This window comes from Strix uralensis, chromosome 1 (assembly GCF_047716275.1).
Source record: "Strix uralensis isolate ZFMK-TIS-50842 chromosome 1, bStrUra1, whole genome shotgun sequence".
Lineage (NCBI taxonomy): Eukaryota > Metazoa > Chordata > Aves > Strigiformes > Strigidae > Strix > Strix uralensis.
Window position 1 is genome coordinate 145491888 of NC_133972.1, and position 19627 is coordinate 145511514.

General features: G+C 39.3%; 1 protein-coding gene across 1 annotated transcript in view; it reads right to left on the reverse strand.

Moving 5' to 3' along the window:
- Positions 1 to 19627, reverse strand: part of CNGB3 (cyclic nucleotide gated channel subunit beta 3) — a 76684-nt gene that overhangs the window by 11056 nt on the left and 46001 nt on the right. The window contains exons 11-14 of the mRNA XM_074859453.1: positions 4926 to 5067; positions 2818 to 2977; positions 2312 to 2409; positions 1193 to 1276 (exon numbers count right to left, since the gene is read on the reverse strand). Coding sequence (XP_074715554.1) covers positions 1193 to 1276; positions 2312 to 2409; positions 2818 to 2977; positions 4926 to 5067 — 484 coding nt within the window. The remainder of the gene's footprint in view (positions 1 to 1192; positions 1277 to 2311; positions 2410 to 2817; positions 2978 to 4925; positions 5068 to 19627) is intronic.

Below are 19627 nucleotides of genomic sequence, written 5' to 3' on the forward strand. Positions count from 1 at the left end.
TGGTTGTTGGCCACATAGTAGATCTATACAAGCCTTTTAGCTCTGAATCAAGCTGGAATAAATTGATACTTCAATATCTCATAATCCATTCTTGTTGAGAAAGTTTGGCACCTGACTACAGGATCAAGACCTTGAATCTGTTACTGTCATTTATTATGTCTATTGTGGCAGAGTCCCAGCTGCAGTCTAAGATCCTTTCATGGTGTGCCTTGTACAAACAAACACTCCAGACTACTCTTCCACCCTTCCTAGCCAACAGTAATTCTCAGATTGATCTTTGAAGGGACACACCTGATCCTTCGGAGCATTCACAAATGTTTAACTTCCTACACGGTGGAGTCAGTGGGACTAACTCAGTTTTCAGGAAGAGGATCATATGCTTAACTCTTGGAGGGAGCAGGACATTAGTGAACATGCTGGACCAGAACTGCTAAAGACAAGTTAAGGGGTTCTGATGGTCGCTCTGGGTGTGGCATGAACTGTGGGTCTTGCCAGAACAGTAACAGTACTGATACTTCATCCTCTGCTATGCTTTAATTATATCCTATACTGTCCATGAGTACACTTACATGCCTTCTGAAAAGAGATTTGAGTTTACTCGGTCAGAAGCTGAACCATCCACCTTATTATTGTAGGGCCATGTTTGAGCCAAAATGCTAAGAGAAAATAGATGCTTTGCTAAGGGACAGTGTAACAGCATTCAGCTGGAAGTCTGGAGATGGCTGAGGGCTGTGAGTGAAGGTAGAGCAAGATCAGATCCTGCTGTAAGGAGCAGCATGGAATGTAGTGTATTTTCTACATTCTTGGATAATTCCACTTAAGAGTTTCTGAGTACACAAATGAAGCACATGCAAAGCATCAGAGATTGAGATCTGTAGTCTAAGTTTGTATGTATAGATGTATAAAAAAATTAAGCTCTGTATCATTAGATAAGCCATATTTACATTAAATACTTTCCCATATTACGATAATTTTATGTTTGATGATGTAAGTAATAAAATCCATATTGTCTTGTTCCAGGTTGAAATTTGAGAGCACATTTGTTATTATTACACAGATTACCATAATTACTTTTATGCTATTTAATTCACACAGGATTAATTTTATTTAAAGGACACTGTTGACCGATATCTGAACTCTTTTCCTAAAATACATACTGTAACTATTATTTGAAAGAGATAACAATGCTCACCTTTTTGCAGACAAAGTCACCCGGTAAGTACACAATGGATTTCAGCCTTAACAGCATGTCATATATCATCTGGGTATCGCACCCCTGTTAAAATAGTTAGAATTGATTTCTCTATTAATTCAGTAGCACAAGTGACTATCAGTGCTTACACTGGGCAGCAAAACTCAACAATACATGAATTATCCAGGATTTCATAAGTGGAATGCAAACTCAAAACATTGAATCAGCTTTTAGAGCAGAGAAAAGACTGAAACGATTGTCATTTTAAATACTTATAGAGTGCTCTTCGGGTTGAACATCTCTTCTACAAAGTAAGACTCTGTACATCAAAATTGCTATGGAAGCTCAGTCAGAGCTTTATGGTCTTTTATGTGAATTTTTTTCACTTATCCAGGGAAAAAAACCCAGATCATGTCAAATGTTGTTATGAATCTATGAATTCCACATCTTCAGCAAATGTGGCAGAAACTGCACAAGCTGCGTAACGTTTATACATAGATATCATGTAATTTCTTGCAATTACCCTAACAAACAAATTAGTGTTAAGGTCACTGTATGTCAACATTGCTTCTAAAAATGCAGTGTCTCTTCATTTTGGTGTCAGAAATCCAGTCTTAAGTACTACATTTAAATTGTATCTATGGAAAGCTATCATGATAATAAAGAGAAGGCTACTTTGCACAAAAGTTACTAAAAAGTAGCATTCACTACATCAAAGTTATGTTGCCAGAAGACATAGCATTTGTGATCTCTCAGGCAGACTTAGGCGGTATACAGCAAGGTGGGCTGTATTAAAAATTACATTCCATGTCTGATTCTTGAGATTAGTTATACTCTGAAATCACTTACAATCTGACCATGACATCAGCTTTAGTATGTTGATATAACAGGACTATGTTTTAATCTCATTTGGTTTTTTTTATATCTCTGCTTTGACACAAAAAATTCAAAGGCAGGCTCTTGACTTTGTCCTGACATGTCTCCATTAACAGATATTTCTTTGAGCTATTTTGCCTTGCATATTAACAAACAAGTTCTTAAGTGTTGCAAGATACACAAAACAAGGTTTCCGTTTCAGGAATACCACACATTTCTGCATTCTCCTGTAAAACTACTTGCTTTGAATAAGTCAACTTTATTGACAATGGCAAAGTTCACATCAATTGCAAGGGCTAATTGCATTTTTGTTGGCATCTGCTCCAGTAATTCTGATTCATCTGTAAAAGAAAAAAAGAAAATCAAACTCTCTTAGTTAGAAAATATAAAGAATGAAAGAATGTCCATAAAAATGAACATTGTACAGAAAAATACATAACTTAATGGAGCTATTCTAGCATTTATGAGTTCAAATGAGAAAACTGCTAATATGCTTTTACTAAGATATTGTCTTTTAAGTTATGTATCTTGTCTGGAGTTATAGCCACAATATTGTATAAATAATAGAATCTGTGAAGTAGTAAGCCTCATATTGCTTTGGAGTTTTTTCTTTTCTAAAGTACATTGAATACCCTCCTTTCACTTCTCGCATGCAATTCAGAAAAGAAATGTGAATTTCACCCTATATGTGTATCTGTACAACCACTCTCACGTGGAGCTGCTACGTAACTGGAATTGGAAAGCCTTACCCAGCATTCCCTGAGAGTCCCATGTGTATTCATACCAGGTTCGAACACGATTTTGGACCACTTTTGGAATAGAGTAAGTGTTCATATAGGAGACAGTGTTGTCCATACAGGAGCGGTAGTAGTTCTGTCCTGCTGTTGCTGCTCCAATAACATCTCTCATCTGCAAACATCAGTTGCTGTTACTACACGTTTCAGTAAAAATAGTCTTGATTTGAATATCTTGTCAACAACATATAAAAAGAATAAAACACTTGTTTGCAAAATCACTGATTAATTATACATTCATCTGCATGTTTTGAATAGGTGCTTCATCCATTTTTTCAGAAGCAGTACAGATTTAATCTAATTGTGTTGGAAAGTGTATATGATTTTAAAGGGATCATTTGTGGGTTTTAGCTTATTCTTCTGTTTCATATTTCTGGGCATGGATGAAAAATATAGATAATGCTTTTCTTAAAATTCCATAATAAAACTACTCTGCATTTGGTGTGCAATATGAGTCAGAATTGAAGCAAACTGAGCTAAATTTCTCTAATAACATTAATTGGCACCACTAGAATTAAGATCCTGCCACTATTTAAATAATTAAGCGAATCTAGATCAGTCCTAAAAATGCACTTTGAGCTGAAAGGTGACCTTGAAGTTTTTACTGCAGAAACATCATTTAACATTCCAACACAAATGTAATTTAGTTTTTAGAAAGTGGATGAGTTAATGTTCGTAGGTATTCCTTCTTCAGAAGCCTAACTATATAGACGAGTTTCTAGTAGAATGGCTTCATATTGCAGTGGACAAGGATTAGTGTGCTGGTGGGGTGATTTCTGCTCTTTATTACAGAGATGTAATTGATTGCAGTAGGAATAACAATTTTTAGGCAAGTGTGCTAAATCAGGAATAACTCAGTAATTTTAAGAGCTCTTTATAACTAGGAATTATAACAAACTGCAATGAAGTTGTGTGTTAAAATTTAAGGTTTGAGTCTGCAAGTGACTATACTGGTTACAAAAACTAATCTGCAGAATCTTTTTGGGGAATGGTGCTGTCATTGACAGTTACATCAATTGAGGAAAAAATTATAAATTTGCAAACTCTGAAGTTTAATCCAATATACTTGAATTCAATAGTTCTCCAGAAGGAATATTTTATATTAGATACTGTTTTTTATTTTTGGTAGTTCTTGTTTGTGGATGAATTTTAAATCCTATAGGCAGTAGTCTGTTTCATGATGGTTGTCTCTTCTTGTACTTCTAAACAGCAAGAGACACACAATTTTAAACTGTTCTGTTGAACTTTTTGAATCCTGTATTCAAAATAAAAATTAAATTTCACTTTTCATCTTTATTTTTTTGTAATAATTCTTCCAATAGCAGACATGTACAAATCAAAAAGTCTGGAATGATTTCTACAGGAATCCGATAAGACACAGTATCATATAGGAACCATGGCATTTGTTTTTCTGTAGGCAAGGTACTTTAAAACCTATGTATCTAAAGCCCAAGTTTAATAGTTACAAGCCAGAAACATTTCAGTGTTATTCATCTGCAAAGATAATTGATTTGCTGTGCTATGGGCTTTTTTTTTTTTCCTCCTGCCAAATGAGAATGAGGACACATAGAAAATAATTCATTTTCAGGTTAACAAATGTATTGTAATTTATGGAAAAAAAGCAGAATTCTAATTTGACAAAAATGGGATTTCCATTAACAGCATTCTATTGGCAATAGTACTGAGCATGACTTATTAAATAATTTGTACATATTAATATCATACCTACAATTATAATTTTTATATCAGACTTAACAGCATAATGTGAATGTTAAGAAACTGTCTCATTGGCTGTGAGGAAGAAAAAAGGAATCATGCATAGTTTGAAGAATCATCCATGTCCTGCAGAGTCGTGGCTTTATATCAGCTTGTGTGCAAAAGGGCTACAAAACTGGGAACTGATTAAACACATGTATTTGTCAGAAGAATAAGAAAGGATGACAGTTAAATAGAGGGACATTCAGATGGAAGCTAAGCTTTATCCCAGAAATAAACTCCATTAAATTTAATATATAATCATTACAGTAATTTGAACATACGTAGTTATCGATTTTTTGATGTACCTGACCAATTAAGCTGGAGAAGACAAAAACACCCAGGAAAAAATTCAGCAGCTGAAAAACTATCTCAAACAGAGTTTGTGGTTCTGGAAGGCCACCAATTGTGATTAAAGTACGAACCGCCCAGTAGTAACACCTCAGATACCTGTGAATACAGACAGCATTTTTGTTATTGACTGTAGGTAGTCATGTGGTGGAAGTTAAGAATATACCTACCTGAGTTGGGCCTTTCTGTGATGCTTTTCAGTCCAAAAGACCTTCAGTATTTTTTATAAAGGGTTATGATTTTACAAATGATGGAGTTATGTAAATCACATTATTCTGCATGTTCTCACTGACAGCAAAATAGAATATATGGGAAATGCAGTGGTTACTTACTCTTCTCCAGTAACTCTATGCAGCATTACAGAAAACTTCTGTAACAAATTGCCTAGGTGGCCATTACAATGTTAGACTGCTGCTAGTGAAGACGCCATGATGTTAGAAACAGTGTAAAACTGTTAGAGACTTCCCAGAGTTTATCTGTAACATGCTAGATGCACACACGTCTGAAGGTCTCTTCCATGGCTTCACTTGATGACACCAGTGTGAAGCCTTATGGTGGACACAACAAATGCAGTGTTGGTCTTCTCATGTCCATTTATATTCCTACCCCTTTAACCACATTGGTCTTCCTCCTACTCTGATTCTGAGCGCCCTTCATCGTCTCTGCCTCCTGGGCTATGTCAAACAGAAGTTACATGCTTCCACAAGCTGTGTCTTAAACCAGCTTCTCCGAACACTTCACTTGTTCAGCAGTGAAAGGCTGACCCCTGCATTAACTTCTCCTAGTGGCTGGCCTCCACTACTATTTCTGTCACCTTTACAAATACTTTCTTGCCTTCTTCTCTACTTTCCCTCATGCATGGGAAGAGCTTTCCATCAATGGCTACAAAACCACCTTGTTAATGCCCTTCAAGACTTTTCTCAGAAATCTTTTGATCTAGAAACCAAATATAGCAGTGAGCAATGGTCAGCCACTAAGACTCTGCTTCAACATATGACTTATATTGACTCCTTCACAGTATCTGTCAGCTGTCTGTCACTTCTCATATCTGAAGTGTGAGATTTGTGGATAAAGATTTTTTGCTCTGTTTGCACAGCCACCTTTGTACTGCCTTGTGCATGACGCAGCCTGTTGCACTCAAGCAGTGTATTTCTATTAGTATGGTAACAGAAGTTTATGAAAACTGTAACAAAGGACCTGGAGAGAATTAAATTATTTTTTTTTATTTTGTGAGAATAGTCATACTAACTCTCTTTAAAAATATACATATATATAAAGTGCTTTCACATCTCTAAGATTCTGTTTTAAATTTCATTCTAGAACATGGCATCGCTAGCAGTAGTGCAACATCCACCATACTGTGCAGTGAGGATTAATTAGTTCAAATAATTGTCATGAATATGTTATCATTTCCTTCTTTTCTGAGCTAACAAGTAATTGGTTTAGGAATATTTTTTAAAGCCTCCTATTAATTGGAATTTGACTTCCTAAATCTCTGTACAATCATACTTCAGCTTCACTAATGATTAGGAGTTGAAGTTCGTTTTCCTTAATTGTACAATGAGATTTTTTATTATTTCCTCTATGACTATTACAGAATCACAGAATCACAGAATCATCTAGGTTGGAAAGGACCTTGAAGATCACCTAGTCCAACCATTAACATAACACTGACAGTTCCCAACTACACCATATCCCTCAGCACTATGTCACCCTGACTCTTAAACACCTCCAGGGATGGGGACTCCACCACTGCCCTGGGCGGCCCATTCCAACGCCTAACAACCCGTTCTGTAAAGAAATACTTCCTAATATCTAGTCTAAACCTTCCCTGGTGCAATTTGAGGCCATAATATTGCTTCTGAAGCAATGAAGATTCCTTCTATTTGTTGAATTTTATTGAGTTTGAAATAATAATAATAAAAAACCAACAAACACAGAAGAAATACTTTTGGAGATGTTTGTTTTGAAATAGACAGTCTTACATGCACCTTCTCATGCTTACCCTGAATCTGAGGCCCTCTGACCTGCTTGCAGACTTCAGATGTATGTTTTAATTTGGTGGCCTTCACTTTTAAATTCCTCTCTTACTAACATATGAACTCCACTCCTATTAATAAATGTTCCATGTAACAATACAACTGGAGGGTCAGTTTTGTGCAAATATGAGAAAACAAACCCAATAACCACCAATTCCAATGAGGAGTTTTATTTAAATCACTTGAAAGTGTTTCCAAGTCTTTCACCTAAAATGCCAGTCTTTACCAAGCAATCGATTTTTCCTTTTCATTACAAAGTCACTTTTTTCTTGGTTGCAGATTAATGAAATGCAGTAACAATGATGACTTTTACCATAGTTTTCTAGTTTTAAATTTTAACAGCCAGAACTGCCTGTTTTCATTCAGACTCCTTAAAAAATTCATTGTATATCTGCCATCATATATTTTTTCCTTGTTAGGGGTGCAAAATTATGCCACTATAATATTTTCAATTGAGTTCAAAAAAAATCATCACCTATGCTTGTTTCCAGCAAAGTATGCATAAGTGGCAGCTTTCTCTTAGACTTCTGTAGCATGAATAAATAGTAAGAAAAAGCCTCAGATCTGTTTTGAAAGAATTGCAAATTTAAGCATAAAATGATGTCTCTAACTTGTCTGAGGGGAATTATCATATAAAGCATATTAATATCATACTTGTTTGCCATAAGTGAGAATGCTGTAGTGTTTGAAACATGTATAATTTTTAATATAAAAGTAAAGAAATTAACATTACTTCTGTGCTAGTAACTACAAGAAACAAAAGTAATTAACTAACTCCCTCACCCCCAATGGCCTTGGATGCCAAAATTGTGAAGTCCACCATGATGGACAATATACTCTTCGTTCTGGAAATGTCTACAAAGAATGAAAGCAGCTCCTCAAAGGAATTTAGGGGTCACATTCTTCTTTGCAGTGTTGTATATCCAAAATGTGAGAGATTTTTTTCAGATCTGCCCACTCCTTTCTGAAGATGTAGTTAATACAGTATATGCGTTTATAATTTTACTTCAAAAGAAACTTTCTACTGGCAAACTCACACGGTATTCACTATCTCTTAGGCACCGTTTTTATATTTTCTCCATTTATGCATTTTATTGTTTTTTTTTTTAATCTGAAATGAAAGTTAAACAGTTGAAACATAAAGCAGCTTTTTTTCCCTAAGAAGGAGAGAAATGAGATTGTAAATTTTGTTTAAGGAAAGCCAGAAAAAACAGACTCCTATTTCAACAGTATTAGCAGCTCTACTTCCTATAGCTAGTGTCTGGAAACCATCACTGCTCACCATACAGCTTACTAGCTTGCTATAAAATTACTGTTGAAGCAAACAACATGAGACAAGAAAGGGATTTTCCCTCTCCACAACATAGAGAACATGTTTATCCTTCAGCCAATCAAACTACTAGATTTTTCCCTACAATAAGTCCTAGGTATGAAAACATTCAGAAACACTGCAAATAGGATACCTTTAACACTATGCCAATAGAAATATCTTTTTCATAAAAGTCCATTTCAGAATACACTCAACTTCTTACATGGCTTTGATTAATACAGGCAAATCAAATTTTTGTGCATGTGGCTATCAGATTTTAAGGTGGTATTTGCACATTCATTTCAGCCCAGGGGAGCATTATTTCAGGGCTATCACGTTTGACCCCTCTCAGACTACAGCCAGGTTGGGTTTAAGCAGAGTAAAGTGGCTTGTATAAACTGGTACTCTAATGACCTCCTTCTTGATACCTCTTTTTCTTGAGTGACTAGTAAGTCATGTGACTGTGGGTATGATGATCTCAGACAGAATGGTGTAAAATGCAAAGCCTTTGTCTAAAAAGTACAGCTGCAAGAAGCAGGTCTGAAAGCATTAGGTCTGACATACTTATGAGTTGGGCTGTGCATTCACAGATTGTCCCGAGGCTCAAAACTGCTTCTGTACAGCAAGTGTGACACCTCAGACCTATTGCAAGTACAGTGTGTAGCTGATACCCACGAAACACCTTTTAAGCTATGTCAGTCTTACTGTGCATTAGGCAATGCATATCAGATAAGTAAAGTTGTTCTAGACATGTACAGTGACCATCTTCTGGGACTTACAGATATCTGCTAAATCTGAGCCCAGAGCAGGAAGACAGCAAGCTACAGAGAAACATAGTCAGGTTGCAAATAGATGTCTTGATTAATAAATATGCTGGAGAATTTTGCAGACTACTTGTGGGTGCCTTGCAAACAGCAGAAGAAATATACCATAAGAGTGAGGGAGTCTGGGCCACGCTGGAGGGAAGTTAGTGCAGGCAGAAGAATGCGAGGACGAAGACAAGGCCAGCAAAATAAGGCTGGCAAAAACACACAAGATAGCAGATAAGCGAGAAACATCTGTGGTCAGCAAAAGCACACAAGTCTGAGCAAAACAGGGTATGAGATAAGGGAGTTTTTGGCAAGTTTTGGGATTTACGTACTAATTGCAATTAACCAAAGCAAATGCTTGTAGAGGCGCATGAACAGCGCGTGCAGATAACCTGTAGCCTATTAGAAGATAGATGAGCGCGTGTACGGAACTTAGTAGAATATAAATGTAACCAGGATTGGGAAATAAATGGACGATCTGATCATCATATTGGTGTTGTGTCATTCCTGTTCCCGCATGGAGAAGTAAGGATCCTGGCATTTTGGTGACCCCGACGTGATCTGCTACTGACGTGATCTGCTACCAACGTGATCAGGTGAACTGTCCTTTTGGAGCCGATGTGATTTACTATCGACGTGATTTACGATTGACGTGATTTACGATGTGACAGAATCGTCGCTGATTCTGATAGAATCGTCTGAACAGAAGCCAGAGGAAGGCGGGGGCTGTCGGCCGGCATTACTGGAGGTAAGCCGGGCTGCCCGAGAGAGGCAGGAGCAGATCCGTGCTAAGCCGGGAAAGTAGGGGCTTAGATACCAACAGCATGGGGCTCGCTGCATCAGCGACAGAAAAGGCTGCAGTTCGAAGTTTGATGCAGCTCGCAGAGGAGACAGAGGTGGATCTCAAGGAAGGGGATTTAGCCACGCTGCTTCTCTGGTGTAGACGTAGGACATTAATCACTAATACTGATCAGTTGTATGATGAAGAAGTTTGGAAATCTATTGGGACTGATTTGTGGGAATCGATTCAAGCAGGGAACAAAGAAGCGAGAAAATTAGCACCTACTTATCGAAGTGTTCGATTGATAGTGGAAGCAATGAAAGGTTGGGCTTGTGTTGCTGCTGCTGCTGCTCGCGCGACTGCTGCCACTGAGTGGAAGGAGAGTGACAAGGAGGAGAAAGAGAAGGAGGAAAAGAACTTGTTATTTGATGGTGTGCCTGTGTCCTCTAAAATTGTGTGTCCCATGTCAGAAAGGGAATTTTGGGCAGGTCCTAGGATTGAGATCGAACCCTGGGTGCCGCCAACAATGCCCTCTGCCCCACCTTTGCTTAGTTCATCTCCTCCTGATACTTTGTCGAATTCCATAGACCCAGTTAAAGTGCTGCTCCCTATGGATGTGGATGATGAGTCGTCTCAGGCAGTCTATCCTAAACCTCATCTGAACAGCTTGCTAGTCTGTTAAAAGAACAAGAGAAAGCAATGTCTGACCTTTTGGATGAAATACAATGGCTAGATCATGGGTCAGCCAAACAGACTATTCGTGAGGCATATAAAAAGGCTCATCAAGCCATAAGGGATGGTTTGAAAGCGGTTGAAGAGAGTGTCTGTGGGCCAGAAGCTAGGGGTGCGCCCGGTGGGCAAAATAATTCTGAGAGACCCCCACAGGAGACTCAGATTACTGAGGAGAAATTGAGAGAGAAGGAAAAAAGAGCCAGAGCTTGGGTAATGCAGTTGTTAGAGGACGGAGAGATGACTCCAGAAGAGGCGGATAATTATCTGAGAAGTAAATTTGGAAATGGGCTTACATCAAAGGAACGGAGAGCATATGCAAAATCTAAATAGTTAGTGAAGGGAGGAGGAGAAGTTAGTTCAACGACTCCATTAAAATGGGTTGCTGGATGGCTGCAGGGTAAAGACAAAAGAAAAGGACCTGAAAACAATGCCGCTTCTTCGGCATCCAGTCCTATGCCTGATCCGCCCCCCCCCCCCCCCGCAGGACCCTAATTATACTGTCGGGCAGAGATGGAAGGGGGTGATTGAACATGCAGTTATAGAAGGGCAGATGCTGCCACCTAGTGTCATTGCAATGCCAGTTGTCGTGCAAGAGAACCAGAGGGTGTGGCATCCATTTGACTGGAAGACTGTGAATCAGTTACAAAGAACAGTCATGGAGTTTGGGTATGATAATAAACAAGTTATGACCATGATACAATCTTTTTTTTGCAATCAAGATTTAGTGCCAACTGATATCAGAGCACTTTTGGAGATTATTCTCCCCCTACTGCTTTTATGATGTTTAAAGATAGATGGCAGAAAAAATGTGAGATTGCAATGGTAAACAACCTCCATCAGTTGAATGGACATGATCCTTTAAGATTTGCTACACTTGATCAGCTTATGGACAGTATTGTAATGGAGCAGCACAGGCAGCCTTGCACCCTCGTATAACACAACACGCTCAGGCACTGGCCTTAGAGGCACTTCAAGAGCTGCCTCAAATTGGAAAACCGAGACTGCCTTATCATCAAGTGAAGCAAAAGCCAGATGAGCCATATATGCAATTTATTGATCGAATGAAAGAGGCACTGGATACTGCACCTAATCTTACACCTGATGCTAAAACAGCAGTGGGGAAAGATTTGGCAGATCAAAATGCAAATCAAAGATGCCAACAAGTGATTGCCAGTCTCCCACGAGGTGCTAGCCTGACACAGATGGTTGAGGCATGTTCACGATTGCCACCATTATTGGAGGAGCAAGAAAAGGCTACTATCCATGCAAGAGCTCTTGCTGCAGCTTTAAGACCTGTTACAAGTCAGGGAAAAGGAGATCCTGGACTTAAAAATGTTAGGAAAAAGGAAGGATGCTTTTCATGTGGTAAACCTGATCATTTTAAGCGACAATGTCCTCAGGCAAAGAAAGCTACCATAACAGCGCCATTTGCTGGTACCTGTAACCGATGTGATAAATTTGGGCATAAGGCCAGCGAGTGTCGATCAAAATTCAAGAAAGATGGGAGCCCCTTGCCGGGAAACTCCCCGCAGAGCGCCTTTCCAGGGGGGTGTCAAGACACTCAAATTCCCCCAAGTGGCGGCTGCCTTGACGAGCTTTCAGCAGCCACCCGAGGAAGTGCAGGCCTCGATTTGGCCATGGGAGTCGACATCACAATAGTAGATGATTCAGTGCATGTAGTTCCTTCCGCAGTTACAGGACCGTTAGGACATGGACTTAGCGCATTATTGATAGGACGATCCTCAGCATCGAAGCAAGGAATTATGATTATTCCTGGATTAATTGATTCTGATTATACTGGGCAAATTGGGATAATGGTGAGAATTCTAAACCCTCCAGCCACATTGCATAAAGGTGACCGTATTGCTCAATTAATTCCGTTTTGAGCACATGTTATTAAGAGTCAAGATCGCGAAAGAGGTGATCAAGGATTTGGGTCTACTGGACCAGTGACTGTTGCATTTTCATGATTGATCACCAACAATAAGCCTATGAGAATAGTCACAATACTTGGGAATGATGGAGTTAAGATCCGCTCTGAACAAGTCATGCTTGACACTGGAGCTGATGTCACCGTTATACCATATGCTGCATGGCCATCTTCTTGCCCTTTGATTATGGCATCCAACATGGTTGTAGGAATTGGAGGAGCATCCCCTACACAGCAAAGTGCACATTTTGTTACCATTATAGATAACAAAGAAGGTCTCAGAGCACAAGTGAAACCATATGTACTGCATACAACACTCTGGTTATTAGGGCGAGATGTCTTGTCTCAGTGGGGATGTGTATTACAAACGCCTTTTTAGGGGTGGCCATTGTAGCAAGCAACCCCCGTCCTGTTTTAAAACTGAGCTGGTTAACTGATACTCCTGTATGGGTGGAGCAATGGCCGCTACCAACTGAGAAGCTCACTCATTTAAGGGATCTCATGCAAGAACAATTGAATGCTGGACACCTTGTCCCTTCTACCAGTCCGTGGAATACACCTGTGTTTACCATCAAAAAGAAGTCTGGAAAATGGAGACTGTTACAAGATCTGCAAGCAGTTAATGCAGTTCTGCAGGACATAGGAGCACTTCAGCCAGGATTACCCAATCCATCCATGCTCCCTCAGGGCTGGGACATTGTGGTTATTGATTTGAAAGATTGTTTTTTTACAATACCTTTACATCTGGAGGATTATGAAAAATTTGCCTTCTCTGTTCCTTCTACAAATAGAGCAAAACCTTCTGAGAGATATCATTGGGTAGTGTTACCACAGGGCATGAAAAATTCTCCCACAATATGTCAATGGTATGTGGATTTAGCTCTACGACCCTTTCGAGAACATCATATCGACTGTATTTTGTATCACTATATGGATGATTATTTGCTTTGCCAAAAAACACCCATTTCTGAAGAATTGATTCAACAACTGATAGAAGCGCTAAATATAACGGGACTCGTTGTGGCCCCTGAAAAGGTACAACGAACTGAACCATGGAAACACCTAAGGATGACTTTAACTGAATCTACTGTTAGGCCACAGAAGCTATCAATAGTACAGAAAGTGGAAACATTAAATGATCTACAGAAATTGGTGGGAGATATTCAGTGAATCCACAGTATTTGTGGCATTACTAACACAGATTTACAGCTTTTATTTAAGTTGTTGCAAGGAAATTGTAATCCTCAAGAACCTAGGTCTCTAACAGTGTCAGCTAAACATGTCCCGGATAATATTTCCCTGAAATTGAGTGTTAATTCTGCAGCTCGTATTGACCCTGTTCAAGCATTACAATTGTTTGTATATAATACAGAATCAGAAGTATCAGCTTTTTTAGGACAATGGTGTGAACAACTGTCTAATCCCCTCAGAATTATTGAATGGTTATTTTTATCGGCCAGAGGACATAAAACAATAACATCACATGTGGATGCGATAGCAAGTATTATTCGAAAAGGTGTTCAGCGAGCAATATCTACTGCTGGAAAGGAACCGGATCGAGTAGTTGTGCCTTATGCACTGGACCTAATTCAGGCTATGTGTGAATCATCTATGTCCTTCTCGCTGGCTGTGATGAACAAATCCTATCAAATTGACAGCCATTATCCAAAGCACCCACTATTTAAAACTGCTGCACCCACTATTTAAAACTGCTTTAACAATGACTGCTGTTCCTGTCATTAGTCAACAACCTTTACAGGCCTTAAGAGTATTTACAGATGCCAGCACAAGACCAAAACGGCAGGATTTGTTTGGAAGGAGAATGGAATATGGCAATCAGAACGCTTTGTTTGCGATACATCTGTACAGATTTTGGAGCTTAAAGCAGTGATTGCTGTGCTTAACCGCTGGATCATTCAAGATTTAAACACTGTGACTGATTATTTATATGTGACAGGTGTAGTACAATGAATCGAAAGGGACATGTAAACAATCCCACCCTTTTTCAGGCTTTTGGCGACTTACAAAATACTGTTAATCATCGTACGCATCGGATTTTTATCATGCATATAAAGAGCCATACTAGGCTCCCTGGAGGTCTTGTAGAAGGCAACGCTCAAGCTGATCAGTTGGTTGCCGCTTTAGCAGACACGGATAACATTGTTCCAGAAACCTATAAATCTCATGCCTTTTCTCACCAGTCTGCAACTGCATTATGCAAGCAATTTAACATCCCTAAGACCCAAGCATGGGTGATAGTGGCTGCTTGTCCAGACTGTGCCACTCTCACACCACTACAGGACGGTGGTGCGAATCCTTGTGGCTTACAGCCATGGGAAGTTTGGCAAACTGATATCGCTGTATTTCTGCCTTTTGGGCATCTTCACTACTTACATGTGTCAGTGGATACCTGTTCCTCATTTATATGGGTCTCTGCTCATGCTTCTGTCTCGGCAGTAGCAGCTCGTCAACATTGGACGCAAGCGATTGTGGTTATGGGGTGTCCAAAGAAAATTAAAACTGCTAATGATCCCTCATATGGGGCAGCCTCCACCACTGCCTTTTCACAACATTGGGGAATTCAGCCTCTCCATGGAGTACCACGCAACTCTACTGGGCAAGCAATCGTTGAGCGCGCCCGTCGTATATTGAAACATCACCTTATTATTTTGCAAAAACAGGGGGAGACAGGGGGTTCCCCTCATGAGATATTGGCAAAAACATTCTTTGTTTTAAATTGGCTTAATATACGTGGAGGGCAAGATGAACCGCCTGCGTGAATACATACTCAAACAAGCAAGCATGATCATTCTTTTCAAAAAATTCAAGTGCAATAGTATTTCCCTCAATCTGGGCAATGGGAGGCACCTATGCAGTTGTTAACTTAGGGAAGGGGTTATGCTTGTGTTTCTACAGGTAGTGATTCACCCAAGTGGGTCCCCGCAAAGTGGGTTAAACCATGGATCACAAAGAATGATGACACCAATCCTGTGTCCCGAGGCACTTCAGAGACACCAACATCGATTGAACTTGGTCTTGATGCCGTTGTTAACAGCACTACATCCAGCAAACAGTGAAGTTCTTTGTCTTTTACTGAACCTGCAGTCATTTTATGCAGCTATTCAAACACAGCCGCTCACCATAAAACAGCTTGAAGAACATGACACAGCTTGTACGGAACATGGTCTAAACTGTCGACCTTGGGTTTTTATACATTGTGCATGGTGTGACAGGGGAACTTGGAGAGTCACGTGTGTGGATGATCGGGAAAGTGTGTATAAATGTCACTTGTGTGCTGACCAGATTATCTTTTACACTGAAGCAGATTGGTTGTCTGATTTTATAGGTAGGTCAGTATATCAGCGATTAGCTGTTGGTACAGAAGGACAGATCAGAGTTTTTAGAGAACAACAGCAGTTTTCTAGGGCTTTAAACCTAATTGAAGATCTTGGGCAAAGAGTTTTGGCAGAAATTAGTTTTGAGCTTTGTAAACGCTTAGCTTTGCAATGTATTAGGCAAAATAATAAGGTAGTAGATAGGAGCTGTAGTGTTGGAATAAACGTTCCTTGAAGTTGGCATGTGCACAAGGATAACTGTAAAAGAGAGGTAAAACGATGGTGATGTGTCAAATGTGGGCGATGTTTATTTTGATTTGTTTTATAGCAGGTAGTGATGGGATTTTCGACATTACACCCAGAACAAATATTTGGGTAACGTGGACAAATACAGCTGGGATGTCAGATTTTTGTTTGAGTTTGCAACAGGTGGATAATCCTTTTCAAACCTGTTTGATTGGCATTCCATTGCAGGAAAATGAAACTGACTTTGATGGGTACTGGAAACAACAGAGGGTGGACCTGACTAGTAGCGAAAGTGAAACTTGTTTAAGTCCAAATGGCATCTATGTTTGGCCCACTATGCGTAGTGCGGCCTGGCAGAAGACAGTCATCGAAAATTTAAATCAATCAGCTCATTTACCTTTGCAGGAGCTGGACTTGCTAGCTAGCATTGTGCCTATCGAGTATGTTGATGTTACTGCAACTAATATGCAGGACTGTAATGATACAGTTCCTCAGCTCCAGCCAGTGAATGGCACAGGAGTGGTTTGGTTCGATGGTCCGTGGTATGTTTGGTTGGCACGGAGTGGACAACAAGGCTTATTTATAGGTTGTCAAAATGTAACAGGGCATTCTCCTTGGAATGATTTGAAAACAGGAGGGTTTACCGTAAACACCAAAGGAGGTTTTAAACTTCCACCTGGAGTGTTTCTGATTTGTGGAGATAGAGCATGGCCTGGTATTCCTGTACGACCTGTTGGTGGTCCATGCTACCTTGGGCAGCTAACATTGTTTACTCTGCACATGAGAGAGTTATTGAATGCCAGTAGGAGACATGAGTCAAGATCACGCAGATCTGTTCGAACCTTTGACGACACCTGCAACAACAACGTACAGCTACCTTCATTAGCCACTGTTATAGCTACTTCTTTCTTCTTTCCGGAAGGAATGGCTGCCATAAATGCAAAAATATATACGTAGATTAGCATGTTGGAGTGAAAAGCAATTTAATCTAACTTCGCAAATGCTGAGTGCGCTGCTTACTGATGTTGATAGTGTTAGGTATGCTACTCTGCAAAATCATGCTGCTGTAGACTTCTATTATTGGCACATGGGCATAGATGTGAAGATTTTGAAGGAATATGTTGCTTTAATTTGACCATTTGCAGAGCATACACCAACGATTAGCAAAAATGAAAGATAACATGAAGCATATTACAGAGGGGCATGGTCCCTTTTCAGATTGGCTTGTTGGTCTCGGACTGAGATGTTGGTTACAAACATTGGTCAAAGGAGCATTGATGGTATTGATAGTATTGCTGCTTTTGATGTTGATTCTTCCTTGATTGTTCCAATGTTTGCAGCGGATGCTGCAAAGTTTGGTTGAGCAAATAAAAAAAAAAAAAAAAAAAAAAAGGGGTGGGGGGAGATGTAGGAGTCTGGGCCGCGCTGGAGGGAAGTTAGTGCAGGCAGAAGAATGCAAGGATGAAGACAAGGCCAGCAAAATAAGGCTGGCAAAAACACACAAGATAGCAGATAAGTGAGAAACACCTGTGGTCAGCAAAAGCACACAAGTCTGAGCAAAACAGGGTACGAGATAAGGGAGTTTTGGCAAGTTTTGGGCTTTACGTGCTAATTGCAATTAACCAAAGTAAATGCTTGTAGAGGCGCATGAACAGCGCGTGCAGATAACCTGTAGCCTATTAGAAGATAGATGAGCGCGTGTACGGAACTTAGTAGAATATAAATGTAACCAGGATTGGGAAATAAATGGACGATCTGATCATCATATTGGTGTTGTGTCATTCCTGTTCCCGCATGGAGAAGTAAGGACCCCAGCATAAGAGAAATTGAATGATTTGTTTTGCTTAGGTATAGCACTGACCTGGGGGGTTTGCATAAGAATTTCAGCTCCCTAGTTTTAGTTTCCCTGATGGACAGTGATGAAAGAGACAGGTACTTCCATGGGACAATTCAGAACAACATTACATTCCTGCCTTGAATCCCTTTCTAGAGGATTTGTCCATTTTCCTGAGGAATTAGAGACTAATCTCTTACTTAGGTGGTTAAATTAGATTGTAAATTAACACATATAGTTCCAACTGTTCACTTAGCTGTAATTAAGACACCTTTTCAATATCCTGCTGCCATGGTTACATAGGGTCTACACTATGGTGTTGCAACACGGATGCTATCCTGCATTAGGAGAGACTGAGGTATGCTCATGAGTGCAGTTTTAATGCTGGGAACATCTTGTGTGGCTAATTGGGGTGTGTTGCAGGGGGATAAAGTTGACAGCCTTTTGCACCTCAGGTCAAAAGCTTTGATTGAAGGCTGCCATGCAAAAGACCTCAAGTCTTCTTGGACTGGCACTAATACTTTAGAGTCTGGACACGATCTGGAAAAAAATACAGCTAGCAGAAATGTGCAAACAAAGCTACTCTGATAATTTTGATTGTGGATTGAGTGCTGTGTACAGCTGTTAGTTAAAAATTGAAGTTCACTAGTTAGTATGTCTGCTCAGGAACCTATATATAACCAAACTGATAACAGAAACGGTTGTCTTTATATTCTTCTTAACCTGGAAAGGAAAAGAAATGATCCTAGAAGTGTTGACATTTTTAAGAACTGGTTTTGGCCAAAACTAACAATGTTTTATGGACACAGCAGGGATTCTACATAAAACATTCATGCCACTAAATCAGTACCAGATCATTTCCTTTGGGTCAGTGTAATCTGAGACCACTAGAATTTTGATTTATTTGTCAAACTGCTTACTGTCATTTTTTTTTTAATTAGTTAAGAAGCTATGTTTGTCTTATCTTCTTTCTGAATGTGTTCCCATTCTATGTGAGACCAATGGCATATTTTGCTTCAACTGTTGGCAACTGTGCTGTATGAAAGGAAATTACATCTGCACTGTTGTGCCATAATATATGCTGCAGATCTTGTCACTTTTTCTGACAGATTTTTCCCTGATTGTTCTTAGTTCCTGCTTTCCAAAGAAGTGAATATACATAGAAGTATCTTGTCTGATATGTTTAAATTCACATTGCACCTCCGATAATAACACACTGCCTCTCTGTCAAAAATCCCCAAATATTCGACAATCAGATATTATGTCATGCCTGATTCTCTAAAGCGATGACAATCCCATACGGAAGACATTTGCTGTTAGTGGGATACCAAGCTATACGTTATGAAATGCAGCTCAACATGGGATTCTCTTTGGGGTCCCAAGTACATGGGACCATATAATCCAGTATGAATTAGAGAGGGGCAAAAGAATAAAAAGGCATACATATACCAACCAATGTCAAAATGAGGTAAATTAATGGCTTAATGAAGTTTACATGGATATATTCTAATATGCAACTTTTTTCAGTATCTTGGTTTAATGCGGACTTTGAATTATCAGTTTATTATTATTGTTTATAAAAAATTCTGCCCTAAATCCCATTTGTTTTCAGTGTGATGTCATTTGATAAACATTTTCATCTCC